Source organism: Symphodus melops (assembly GCF_947650265.1).
Source record: "Symphodus melops genome assembly, chromosome: 13".
Classification (NCBI taxonomy): domain Eukaryota; kingdom Metazoa; phylum Chordata; class Actinopteri; order Labriformes; family Labridae; genus Symphodus; species Symphodus melops.
This window is the reverse complement of record NC_136703.1, coordinates 16,040,607-16,055,333: the sequence shown is the minus strand read 5'-3', so window position 1 is coordinate 16,055,333 and position 14,727 is coordinate 16,040,607. Positions and strand designations below refer to the sequence as shown.

The window sequence follows — 14,727 nt, the reverse complement described above, 5'->3', positions numbered from 1 at the left end:
TTTTGATATAACAGGAAGACAAGCAAATCAGATATAGCCTCCTTTTTCCTCCATCTCTTAATCTTCTCACTCTACTCTCAGCCCAGACTTCATTCCACTTTCCTTCAGATGTGTCATAAAGAAACTTTCATTTCTAGCAGGAGCGTGGAGAGCTGCACTTCAGAAGGCTGTATTCACCTGGTATTTCGCTGCCTATTGTTGACAGAGGATTATGGATTTGATTGAGGTTGGATTACTTTCAGATAAACAAAACACTTAAACGCGGCAGCAGGCAGAAAAACACATAGATGTGGCATTGGAAGTGCTCATGAAAACAGGTGTGTCTGCAAACAACAGTCTGACATGCCATTACCTAACACATGGACAAAAAAAAAAAAAAAAAAAAAGAAAACAATCAAAAACACACAAACATTTGTTCCCAGTGCAGCGGGGCTAAAGCTCACAAGCAGCTAGTAAATTAAACATGAGTGTGCAGATGATACTAGTACTTTCAAGAGGAAAGTACGACAGCACAACACATAGCCCTGAGGCCCCTAGACAGGAAGACAAGAAGTCAGGGAAAACATCGGCAGAGGGACCTTGCTTTTATCTTATTTAGTCAGACGAATATAAATTGCTGCGTAACAGGAAGTCAAGACGATTTGTTTTTTTTCAAAACCATAAGATGACTCCACATTCAAGATCTCGAGGCACAGACGAGTGTACTAAATCTTTTTTTTTTCTGTAGGTGTTAAGACATGCACAAGCCAAATGTATTTGTGTGTGATTGGTTTTGTGTGTGTTCGTGACGTCCACAGAGAGCAGAATGTCAGGCAGGTTTACATTAGTCAGCACTTGCAGTGGGCCACATCATTAGTCACTCTGACACCCACTTCTGGCCCCTGCGTTATTGATGAGGCCAAGCTCAACAACTACACCCTACTTAATGCACAGACATTCACACGCACATACTGCAGACACAAAAGCGCTGACATTATCCTAGTCTTTCGCGACTGTAAAAGCAACAGGAGGTCTTTTCAGCGTCTCAGGTCTCACTCCATTGGGAAGCCACTTTACCGGCTAGCACGGGAAGCAAAACATACTGCTGCTTGTTCACAACATTAATAGACAGCTTCCCTATAAATGTACTGGCTGTTCATCTGCACACAGACCAAAACAGTTGATCTGGAATCAAACATCTGCTTAACACCACAATCTTCAGCGGCGACAGGTTGTGAATGGGCGAAACGCGATGACAAGGTGCCAAGTGTGTCACGGCGATGAGCTCAAGCCATTTATGGCCCCTCCGTGACTCTGACATTTCGCAGGAAGCTGCAATTTGTCAGCCCTCTCAGTCTGACTCACACATCCACAAACCGGGGACGTTCATGAAAACACATCACCAGCAGAGCAAAAAAAAAAAATGAATGATGCATTTGTGGTTCCCCTCAATACCATAAAAATGACTCCTGGAAATATATGATGGCATTAAAAAAAGGATGGAAAAAAACAGGTTGACGTTCTTCTTGTGAAAGTCAATCTACGCCACTTCATGACCTAATAAAGTCAAAATAATAACAGGTTAACTATGAGTTCATGTCTACATTAATAACACACTGTAACATACTGATGGTTCCCAAAAGAAAAGTAAACTGCCTATCCTTCTCTTAAAATTGAGAGCTTTTTGACATTCAGCGTCACAGCCTTTGTTACAAGAGGCACTCAATTTTCAAAGCCAGAAACTAGTGTTACTCATGAGGACTTAGTGAAGGAGGAGGAGGAGGAGGAGAACAGCTCTCAAAATGCAAAGTCACTGTTTGGTTCGTACTGAACAGAAAAAAGAAAACATTCCCTCTATCCACAGGGCGAGTTGGAAAGCTAATAACCTATATTCTTTGTTTCTCCATTTCCTACCCAATGCTTTTGTTTCACTCTGATGCTTTCAATTGTCCTCTTTTTCTCCACAAGCTTATACATGTCCCACTCTCGTTCTCGCTTCCCTTTTTATCGGTTGATGTATAAAAGGGCAAAGACAATCCCAGCCATTAGTGAGAGAGAATATATTGTTGGCTGCTCGCGCCCCAAGAAAAATACAGACAACACAGTGAACACAGGCGACTGAAATGTGCACTTTTTTTCCCCAAAAAATTCTTGTAACGTGAATACCTGAAGGTTTCCCGAACACCCTCTTGGAAAAGGTGGTGACGATTTGTGAGAAGTTGAGGGTGTCTCAGGCCTCGAGATCAAACACATATTTCAAAATCATAAATGAACAGTTGCAAGCAAAGAGCGAGACGCATGTATGCACTTGCACATTCACCCACACCGACATAGACAGCAGTGCATCCAGATAAAAGAGGTGTCTGCTCTGTTCTTACCCGAGTGTTGTCATAGTAACGATGGTGTACCAGAAGGAGGCTGGGATGCTGGTGAATTTGCTGGAGCTTGAACCCTTCTCTGCGTAGAACATGACGGTAGCAAAGATAATTATGGCCATAGTGAGGGAGAAGAGCAGGAAGCCCAGCTCCGAGGCACAGCTCTTCAGCGTGTAGCCCAGGATGCGCAGGCCCTGCGAGTGACGGGAGAACTTAAAGATACGGAACACGCGGAAAACCCGAAGTGTCACAAAAGCGCCGCTCACATCCTCATTGTCGGTCATCACAAGGCCGATGTAGTAGGGCAAGATGGCCACAACGTCAATGATGCTCATGACCGACCTCATGAAGCGATAGCGGCTTGGGGCAGCAAACAAACGCATCAGGTACTCCACGGTGAAGATCATGACGCAAGCCGTGTCCATGCAGAAAAAGGCCACAGTGTAGCGCTCACCACAGGGCACTTCCTTCATATTGGGTGATGAGCCACAGGGCACCGTCTCGACCACGTTGGTTATAACAGAGACCGCGATGAAGAAACCAGTTACGTAGTAGAAGACGAGGGCCATCGTGGAAGTGTGCGGGTTCTCAAAGGCCCGCCACATGGCCTCCCTTAAGGTCATGTTGGGCGGCTTAGCGTCTTTCTTGTCCTCCTGGTCGTCCATGAGTCGCTCTGCATTCTCCCTCTTCCGATCCTTGTACTCTTCATAGCAGCAGTCCCCAATGATCTCTGGGATGATGCCAAAGAAAGACAGCTCCTCATCATAGGAGGTGATGCACTCAGAGCGCGGGTAGTGGAGCTTTCCCGTGCGGTAGAAGTTAAGGACGCTGCGAAATACGTCTGGGTCCCGGTCAAAGAAGTACTCTTTGGTCTCCTCATTGTAGAAGAACTCCTTCTCTGAGCTCCCCAGCAGGGTGTCAGGATATCGGTCCAAGGTGTTCTTCCAGGTCTGGAATCGCCGTCCGCTGACGTTGAGAATGATGAGCTCATCCTGACGCCTGCTTTTCTCAGTTGGTGCCACTGGCATAGGCAAGTTGGCCACAGGCATCCAGCCGATCGCTGCTGCCCGGGCAAATGGAAGCCATGCCGCTACTCCCGCCGCCATGCTGTGTCCGGCTTGGGGTGTAGGGGGGAACAAGTCCAGCACCTTCACAACCAGCTTGACTTCAACTCATTCACCATCTAAAAAAAAGGGAAGAAAGAGGAGTGCAGGGGTTTGTATTGACAGAGGGGATGTGATTTTTTATTTTATTTTTCAACTGAGGAAGACAACTAAAAAAAGAAATGAGAGAAAGCAAGACTTGTTTCATGAAAGGTAAATATAATTAGAAATTAATAAGGCAATGAAGTCAGTTTAGCTGTGAAAGCATAAAGTATCTCCAGTGGACAAATCATTTAAAAATCAAACTTAAATTTGAAAAGGCTTTACAGTGCATTATAAAAGGTATTAGATTTTTTATGAGATTGTGAGCTTTAATGAGATTACAGGGACATACTGCAACTTCCACTAAGCATCATCTTTCCTATAATTACTTTAAGGCTGTATTTCTCACATCCCCACTATTGAGTTACAGGTCAGACCAGAAGCATCCTTTCTCTGAGCCACTCTCCAGAGAATCCTACAGTTTCACCAAAGGCAAGCAAATGAACAGCATGATAAGAAAAGAGAAAAGATACAATGATAGTTTATATGTTGGACTCTTTCATATAAACATGCATATTCAGAAGGCTATATCCTGATACAGAGAGAGAGAGAGAGAGGGAGAGAGAGAGGGAGAGAGAGAGAGAGAGAGAGAGATAGCAAGGGATCAAAAACCTGTTGAGTTCAAACTACAACAGAGAAGACTCACCTTCAAATGTAAAAGGTAAGGAAGTGCAGGGTATTTGAAACAAATATAATACCATTTAGTTTCAGGTTGCAAGCATTTTTTGACGAATCTAGATGACAAACTAGGGATTCGTGTCCAATAAGGAAGAACCAATAGCCTACAATTCGGCTAACAGGTTGATAACTAAAATATTATTGTTTCTAGTCACTGTCGTCGTCAATTAGTAGCCTACTCACCGATGCAAAATTCTCCCTCCAAAGAAACACGTCCTTCTCCTCGAGCAGATTAGTTAGGCTACTAGTCGTAGGTTTGGTTATTTCTCAAAGCGTATCTGGAGGTTTGGGGATGAAGGGGGGATGAAGGGGGGGGGGGGGGGGGGGGGTAAACAGGAAATAAGTTATAAAACCGAAGATGACAACCACATTAGACGAACGCTTCTGCTGGAGTGAGCGCGGAAAAGTACCGGAGAAGGACGTGCCACAGCTGTTTTAATTCAGTTTCCATGATGCGCGAGGGAGAAATGATGAGAGGACTCCGCGCGCGAACACCGACTTAACGTTAGCTTTTCGGGATGAGTGGTGGGAAGAGACAGAGGAGGAGGAGGAAGGAGGAGCGCTCTCCCTCTCCCTTGCTCTCTTTCTCTCCTGCGCTCTCTCTCTTTCTCTCTCTCTCTCTCTCTACGCAGGACGAAAACTGCATTTGGGCTGTACAAAACCTCGTCGAGAGCTGACGCGAAGAAACTGGGTTACTCACTCTGAGAAAAAAAAAAAAACGATTCAACCCTCCATCCTCACTCAAATTTCATTGACAAAACTGTCTCTTTCCTTCTTACTAAAAATGGATAAGCAACCTCCCATTCATACAATATGTTCTTCTCCTGTGAGGAATTGAATTGGTTTTTCTACATATCAGAGGCAACTACTGGCAGCTGAGTTAAATACAGATTCGGTCCCAGCAGGGGCGTAGCTAAGACTTAAAGGGCCCCGACGGTTGACCTACCGAAAAAAACACAATATTGATTAAAGGTCTGATCTTGACTTTCTTAGTTCTGATTTGGTTATATAGGGAAGATCTGTACCTTTAATGGCTAAATGCTTATAGCTTTTTTTTTATAGCTATCTGCAACTTACTGTGATCATCTGTGGCATGGTGACCATTTGTTTATGCTGCCTTCACGTACTACTCTGAAATATGGTATTCATGACTTTTGGGTAAATGAACAGTGCCCATAAATCATTATTACAACAACAGAGTTGCAGAGTTGTGATGTTTTAGAGGCAGCAAAAATGCCATTATATAGTTTGTTGTATTGTTCATAGTGATATCTTTTATTTTATGCAGCACATTATAGTTTAATTCATTTTGGCTGTATATAGATTTTTTTTAAGTATAATGCATGACAGATGAATATATTAACATTGACAACATTTATTTGATGAGCACTCCACAAATGAGCCCTGTGCTACTTGACATAAACCATATTAATCATCATGCAAGAAAAAAATGCTTTTTATGGGACCAGAGCACTTGAAAGTGTGTATGTCATCATTACGACTTCACAACTGGCTTTTTTCTACTGAAAACAGCTGGTTGGGTGCAAAAAATGGGGCACCATCCCCACCTCATTGGTGATGACAGACAGCCAAAATAATGGTCTTCGACAGTTCAAAATGTCAGACCTCGTTGTAATGGATTATATTATAAACATGTTTCTTCACACTTATCAAGTAGGATTGGTCTTTGATGGATGTAGCACACCTGAATACATCTGTGTGCCCACCCACACAGTATCATCTGCCTATAATATCTTACCTCTTCAGCAAGTGTACTTTAAGCAACTGTATTTCTCAGCCCTTGATATTTTCACTTTTAATTCTTTTCAGGGGGCCTTGGTGTCTACAGAGTCTTGTTATCATTTCTTCAAGTAACTTGAAATCATGAAATCAAAGTAAAACAAGCGGTTTGTAGTGGAAAAGCTCGAAGCAATCATGGTTTGCACTGTATTAAAGTAGGTGCAGTAGGTGGGTTTGCTCTATGGCCTTGACTTGACTATAGCATTAGTTCATATTCTGATGCATTTACAGGAGTTGATCCAGTGTGACATTTTCAGTGTTGAACTGAAACATGTCAATCAACCCTGAAGTATGTAAATAAGCTATTGATGTCAAGGCTTATAATAGGAAGGAGAACCATTTGTGCAAGTAACGTGGTCATTTAAATTCAGCCTCAGTAAGACTCAATGGCTTTGTCCCCACATTATTCAATGCTTTGTAGAACAATATGCAGCCTTAATTGAGTCAACAGGGATCTTATTCCACCAATACGTATAGTCCTCTGGAATATCAATAGGATCAGGCCATACAGCTCAAACACTTGTGGATGTCTTGAAATGGTTATTTTGATTTACATGTTATAGATGTAAAAAAACAAATGCTTCTGCAGATTCCATATTTCTCACAATAAAATCAGTGCAAGTTAATATGCTTGTTTAAATGACAAATTGCTTGTAGATGTTATTTAGACGCGTAGCTCAACTAATTCAAATGGACACACACTGTATTACATACATACAGATACACAAACAAACATGCTTGTTTATAAGTCCCTGACCTTGACATTATTTGATGAAATACAGAATGGCAAGTGTGACCTCACTGTGCCCCCACTTCTTAAACTTGCACTGCCTTTCAATAGAATAGGAGTTACAAAAAAAACCGCACATATTCTCTAAGACACGTAAACACGCACAGCACAGTGGCTGGCCTTTTCAACTGATGAGTCTGTGAGCGATTCCAATAATTCAAATGTCACTGAATAACAAGGTGGGTTGAATTTCATGGTCAACTGCCCTCTGTAATTATCTGAAGACACTGTGCTGACATTAAAATTATAAATCCCCTCTGTCCTGAGGTGCCTTGTGAAGCAAGCTATAGTTTCAGTGAAAAAATAAATGCTAAATAGTTGTCATAGTAGAGGTAAGTAATCCCCTGCAGTGAGACACATCCATGTAAATGAATCCCTTTTCCACTTACTTTAATTATTACTAGTTATTTTTATTTTGTGTCAGGAATTTCCTTAGCTTAAACAGAAAAGTTGACTGAGAAGCCTGCTAATGTAAGATTGATGTGAAAGGTTTACCTCTCCATGAATGAGGTACTGTAAAAAAAAGTTTTTGATAATAGCAGTTATTTTTCTTGAAAGTAAGAAAAGAAAAGACATGTAGCTGGTTTGACAACACCTACTGGTTTGCTGTTTCCATTTTTAGCCTTGAGATTGGCCATTTTGCCTTCACTACATGGGACCATTTACACATCTCTTTTTTGGGGGGGGGGGGGGAGTCAGACAAAAAAGTTTTTTTTTTTCTACCAGTTTGTATACATATATTAACATTTGCGATATAATATGAGGTCTATTAAGATTGACTTACTTTTTGAGCCACCTCCTTGTGGCCATTCCAGGAACCACAGTTTGGTTTTACTTTTTTATCTGTTTGCCTCCAACTTAATCTAGTTAATGTATATTTCTGTCCTTATTTCCCTCCTCTTTCATGCTTTTACCTTGATGTCTCTGCTGACTGATTGCTAATGTTCACTTCAAGGCTGGCACCAACACAGCAACAACACTATTTAAATGCATAACCCTTATTTACCTTGTGTGCACTTTCTTCACATGAGTGAACTCAACTTGCCACCTTTTGTTGTGACGTTTCCCTCGCTGCACATTTGTTTGCTGGCTTCCTTGAGTTCAATATTCATTAATTCTCAACAACCTTCCTTCTCAGTTTGTCTAATCCCCATTAGGTACCTAAAACCATCCTTTGAGGATTTAGTATCTGACTGTGGTGGAGTTTACCCTTGGTGTGCCAAACACTGACTTGGCAGCCCCGGTGTACTGTTTAGTGGCATAGGGGGTTATAGATGTGCTATTGGCCTTCTTCCAGCACACAATGAGACTAAGACAGCAGATACTGCAGCCATGCCAAACCTGTTAAATATCACGCTTTGTCTACTGATGCCCAAACTGTGTTGGCTCTCACCAAGGGTTCAGAATAACAGCTGCCAGATCAGACTCCGGAGACTACCTCAAATCAACTTTTTATTTGACTCTGCATCACTGTGCTCATTTTAGGAAAATGAGCTTTGATGAGTTTTCCCTCCACAATGGGGTGGCAGACTTTTTGGATTGTTAAAGCTCACAGATCAAGGACAACAACATAATGTACATAGTGTATGAAGGTAAGAAATACCATGTACTCAAATTCCACTGACTCATATCAACTTTTAAGACTGAGTTTGCATGGAGCAAACAGCTTGAGGACCATGTTTTCTCACTCAAACAAGGCAGGCAGGAAAAAAGCCAGCAAAAATAACAGCAAAGTTTTGATATTTTCAGTGAAAAGGGTCGCATGTGCAATATTGCCTTATTAAAGCTCATCATTCATCATCATGTATGACACCTTATAACTTACAGACACACCATGTATAATGTCTACATTTTGAACACATTTACCATCAATGACATCTTAAATAATTGTGCAAATGAGTCTTAGTGTTTTGCACTGCAAGATACATTATTAAACTGGTCTTCAGGGAAGGTAACTCATACGAAACTGAGCGGTTTAATAACCTGCTAAGAGAAAAGGTTTGTTTGTCCCTCTTGCAAGAAAATTAATTATAGCATCATCTTTTGCTGATAAACAGAGCAGAAGACTGGAGTGCAGGATCATTTTTCCTTCCGTCTCTGAGAGACTAATCTCTTTTGTTTTGTTTTTCATGCTTTGCCTGAAACTTTGGAGACTAACTGCAGACTTTATGAAATGAAGAGTGTTTTAATTGATTTTGAAGTGTTGCTCAGAGACCATTACTTGGTATCCCATTAGAGCATTAGGAGTATATTACAATGAAATAGAAACATGATTTAAAGTGGATTATGGCTATGGTTTTATGTTTATTTAAGAACATTAAGGACTATGAGTTCATGACTAAGATCTTGCACTTGGGGCTGCGTCTCTTATTAAGTAAGAATAGTGTCCTTTATCCATCATTTTCAAAATTTATGCAAAAAAACACTTTAAAAACTTGGATCAACATTACAACCCAACCAATGTCTTAAGTACTACCTGATCAGTAATGAAATAAAACACAAACCTATTTCACTCAGTGTTTTTCCAAAAGAACAGCACCTTAGTAACATCTACCTGTCAGAGTTCTACCTCCACATTTACGTTGAACAGACCCACTTTTCCTTAATCACTCACTGTCAGCATTGAACACAGAGCCAAAGGGAAACACTCCAAATCTAACCTTTTCAGGGCAACACACACAGACACACACAGACACACACACAGACACAGACACAGACACAGACACAGACACACACACACACACACACACACACACACACACACACACACACACACACACACACACACACACACACACACACACACACACACACACACACACACACACACACACACACACACACACACACACACACACACACACACACACACACATCCATACAGCAGCATACTTTACTCTACAAGGCCAGGAATGAAAAACAAAGGATGGCTTTTAGTAGCTTTAATCTAAACACCTTTCACAGATCACTGACACAAGTGCTTTGAAGGGACCAGATAACAAAAGGTATATAAATGATTTAAACAGAGCTATGAGGTTAACATCCTCAAGTAGGCCTGGCACAATGCAATAGGAGTCTTTATTGTGTTTACAATGTCGATGTAAATATTTTTTAAAAGATAATATCAGGAAAAAAACATGCATAGATGTGAAGTGACCCCTAACCATGTTTTATTTCCTTTAATGTAAGCCATGCTAGAATAGAGTGGCTCTTCTTTAGCAAAGGTTGCATAAACCTTGGTTTGCCATCTCAGTTAGAGGGATTAACATTATACTATGTGTTAATACTATATAAACGATGTATTTATGTGTTAAATGAACACATCTAGCCTCAGCTGGTAATTCAGTTTGAATGCTAAATAAGATTGGCTGATTTCTCTCTCGGGTTTGCTGTAGAATCAAAGTTATGTAATTCTGAATGGCATCAGCACCTTCATGATAAACACAAGTATGCATTCAATGATTTATTCCTTTCTGTGTAATATAACATCAGGTTGGACCAAGGTTAAACAGTAGTATGTTTCTCCAATGCAATGCTTTTTGATTCTTTATGACCCACCTTTAATGCTTCTTATTGAGGTTAATAGAGCATTCAGTTCTCATTCCAAAGGCTCCTGTGCATCCAATTATGCAAAAAAAAATACACAATCCAACATGGGGAATATTCAGGATCACACATAGTCATTATGCAGTTTTTTTGTTTTTTGCTTTTTTGAAGGGGAAATTCATTAGATGGGAAAAAAATACAAGAACAGAACCATTTGATTTTTGTCAATCTATGCAGTCATTAAGACCTGAGCATGACAAACTAGGTATTCACTTGTTCTTTGCCTAATTAAAACAATCTGTTTTCAAGGGTGGTTGTCTTTGCTTTAATTCTTATTAGAAGTTGGAAATGTTTTGGGGTGATTACTTCAGTACCTGGTTCTCGAATGCATCCTAATGGTGATGATGGTAAGTAATCACTGAAGGTTAATAAGGGTGCACAGCACTAATCAGGGCAGGTCTGTCTGGTAGAGCAGTTGCTGCCTCCTTGCCTTTAATTAATAAAGTCCTAAGGAAAGTAGAATAAAGGGAATCCAGGGAATCTGTTAGGCAAAATAAATAACAGAAACACACATTTTACAGTGAAAATAAATTTCCCATCAAGGCCTATAAAAACATTATTCAATATTTAAGGTATATTCTAGCTGTCTCCATCTTTCATGTATTTTCAAAACAGAGGACAGGCAAGTTTAGTTTTGACGAGTGAATGATGACAGATAAAAGAAAGAAGATACCGTAGTTGTTTTTCCTCAGACAGTCAGAACTGTACATGTATTGCTCTGGGGTTTAACTTTGCAACTTATACTCTTTGGAAACACCCTGAGCAAAGGCCTGAGGATGGACACATTCTGTTATCACATTTAGAACTCTGTAATTTCTTCCTCTTCTCACTCTGATCTCCAGTCCATCAGGCATTAACCTGCAAGTCACAACAAAATCATGGAAGAAAACGAAAGTAGTGCTGTCGCCACAACCTCTGTCAAACATGTGAGTGCAGGAACCCACTTTAGACAGTCCACCGAGACAATGAAGGACATGGTCATGAAACACGCACTAACACAAAGGAGGGGGAAAAAGCACTCTGGTGTTGAGACAGCTTTCTGCCATGGAGGTTGTAGCCACTCACCGGGATTGGCAATGTGAGGAGTGACTTTGACAAGATCAAACCTAATGTGGGGAGAGCTCGCTCTCCTGTTGTAGCAGAGGAGAGTTCTGGTGACTTTTAAGGATCCAAGTGCACAGGGCACTGGTCATGGGGTGATGATGAGAGGCATGGAGCTGTTTGCACTGTCACTTTTTGGTAGAGAAAATCAGGAAAAGGCCAGTGCTTATGCAGTAACCACAGCAACACTGACCTAAAGAGCAGAAGCACAGATGGTTTAATCTCTATTTTCTGTGTGCATGCAACATGGGAAAGTTGTGTATCTAATAACCTGGTCATAAATAAATTAGCGTTTGTGTGTATGGTCACTTTCGGCCATGCATGTTTATGTGATTATTTATGATATAGAGTGGACATAAATTAATTCTTCAGATGTTTCCGAGTGAATGTATTCATTGGAAGGTGGGTTCTGACTGTGCTTGATACAGTTGCATTTCTTTTTTTATTCAGTTGTTTAAGATTGCTTCCCCTTTGCATATGTATTACTCATTAAATTTTATACATAGTTAATATGGCGGAACATAACCCTGCCATGAGTGAGCCGTGGACTAATGAATACATTACACTAAGTGTGGGGAATTCAAGTGGGAATACTGGCCAAGGAAAGCGATTCTATTTTAGTATAAGCAGTAGGAGTAATTTTTACACTTTAATGGAGAGGACAATGTCAATGTCAAAATCCATCCATCAAATTTCAGTGTGCCCTCTGAAGATGTGAACCTTACAGTAAGTTACTGTTGTCTCGACCATGGCCTGGGAAAGTGAAAGACTCGCTTGCTGGCTGGCTGGCTGCACAGATGGCTGGATGTATGGCTGGTTGAACAGACAGACAGACAGACAGACAGACAGACAGACAGACAGACAGACAGACAGACAGACAGACAGACAGACAGACAGACAGACAGACAGACAGACAGACAGACAGACAGACAGACAGACAGACAGACAGACAGACAGACGGACAGACAGACAGACAGACAGGATGGGTAGATGGATGTACAGAAAAAGGCTTGAAAACATAAGGATTGATTCATGTTACTGTTGCATGTGACCCATTTTTCCATTTTGCTGGGCAAACACAGCCATGTGTGACAACTGTCCTATGTGCTGATTGGCTGATGGCCATCTCACGGTGTGTGTCCAGGTCAGTGGGGTTCAGTGGGGACTCTATTTGTAGCTGCACTTTGCTGGAGCTGTAGTTAGGCTGAAACTGGAGGGAAACATAGTTGTCATGCTCTTGACATAGTACTATAGAAAAAGAAACCTATAGAAAGACATGGGTCTTTCTATAGACCCATGTCTATAGACATGGAATGCTCCACTTACAGAAAGTTACAATGACCTTCAGAAGTGAGTAAATAAAATATTTAAAGTCTTAGAAAAGCATTCATAATTAAAAATAGGTTGGATCCATCATTCAAAGGCATGAGGCATACTGACGGATGGCAAACTAAAATCTGTTTTAAATTAGTTTCCACTAATCTGTTATTCAGTAGTACTGTTTATGAATTCAGGGTTCAAGGCGATTGGAGCACTTTACCAATCTCATCAGAAACACCTCGTTCGATATCCTATTGATGCTGCATTACTTAACTCACCATGTACACCTCGTCCCTGAAGTAACTTACTCGCACACATAAACATTTTCCACGTTTCCGACTGAACACCCCTGAGGTTCCGATCAATGCGTGAAGTGAATCCTAATCCCCCCCCCCCCCCCCCCCCCCTTATCCTACAGCTAATATTATTTATCACATCTGTGCATGTGAGTAGTTGGAGTAGGTTATGTCAAAGTTTGCTGACAGGAAAATGGGGATTTGGAGCGTTCTAATTATGAGAACAGAGTGAAGTCCCCCCAGCCCAGCTATAGTGTGCCTGCACAGCCCTCCTGCTGTCATCCAGTTTATTTTAATTATCAGCAATAAAGATGTGCCATACAAACTGAATGCATCAATCTCAGTATGGCAATGGCAGTAAAATGCTGCCAATTTACAAAGGCTACAAAAAAAAAAAACAGAAAAAAGATATGTCCAAATAAGTTAAAAGGCAGGCTGAAATTAAAAAGCATGTATTGACTTGATCACTTGATTTACAAAGTTAGAGATTGGGAATTTTATTAAAGCATTAACCTGACGTTGAAATGTGTGTAGAGGAATTCATTTAGTTGCAACTAAATATTAACCTAATTTGATTGAATCTCCTGAAACCACATTATCTAAAGCCAAACTAAAATGCTTTTTTCATGCATTTCTTACATCCATTCAATTCATAAAAAGGATTTCAGCAGGGTCAGCGGGAACTGGAATACTGTTACATACTTTCTCAGCCCATCTAGACATGGCAGACGACACTAAAAAGTTTGCTTCTGCTTGAGTTTTCTGTCTGATTGAAGAGCGTTCTTCTTTGCTGCCCTTGATACTGCATTGATGTTGTGTCTTTCTAAATAAACCAACAGAGAAAAAGTTAATTAAAGTCACTGTAATTGCTCAAACAACAACAAAAAAAACAAAAAACAAGCTAACCATGTAACTATATAACTATAAAGAAAAACTGTTGAGATGGTGTCAAGTGAAGTAGTTTGGGGCAAGCCCAAGGAGAAGGAGTCAAGCCAAACGGTTTAAATGTTCATCGCCATTCATGGACTTGATTCACTTAAATATTCAGTGAGACAAAGTGTGCCCTGTGTTGCTTATCCTTGGTAAATCTTAAGATAAAAATCACTTAGTTTAAAAAAAAGGGTAAAAAAAATCAGAACTGCAGATAAAGATATCCTTATTTTTTGCCACTGCTCCAAACAGATGGTATTATTTAACTCACTCTGAGACATGAGTTTATCCTAGAGAGCAAATCACTGTCTTCTTTTTTTCAAGCAAAGTATATGAACAATTAACTGTGACCTTATTACAGATTCAGTTAACACATTTGTTTTGTTTAACTGACAACATCTGGTCTATAATTTATCATAATCACTGTATAATTAAAAACTTCATTTAAACTTCTGTAATATCTGATTTGAACAGCAAAGCTCAGATTACATCTCATTACATCTTTCTTCTTCACTCTCAAATGTTATGAAATAGAAATGGTCAAAGGTGTACTCCAAGAAAAGTGATATACAGAAGGTTTTTCATTAAGTTTTATTCTCTTCATAAATATGGTGTAAACTAAGTTAATGGACAAAAAGGCAACATGT

General features: G+C 40.3%; 1 protein-coding gene across 4 annotated transcripts in view; it reads right to left on the bottom strand.

Annotated features, from left to right (window-relative positions):
- Window positions 1–14,727, bottom strand: part of kcnd3 (potassium voltage-gated channel, Shal-related subfamily, member 3) — a 176,511-nt gene that overhangs the window by 84,450 nt on the left and 77,334 nt on the right. The window contains exons 1-3 of one of the 4 annotated variants that reach the window (XM_079358540.1): window positions 4,648–5,116; window positions 4,421–4,515; window positions 2,358–3,537 (exon numbers count right to left, since the gene is read on the bottom strand). In XM_079358540.1, coding sequence (XP_079214666.1) covers window positions 2,358–3,460 — 1,103 coding nt within the window. In that variant the 5' untranslated portion in view covers window positions 3,461–3,537; window positions 4,421–4,515; window positions 4,648–5,116. The other 3 variants (XM_079358541.1, XM_079358542.1, XM_079358543.1) reach the window with 3 other exon arrangements.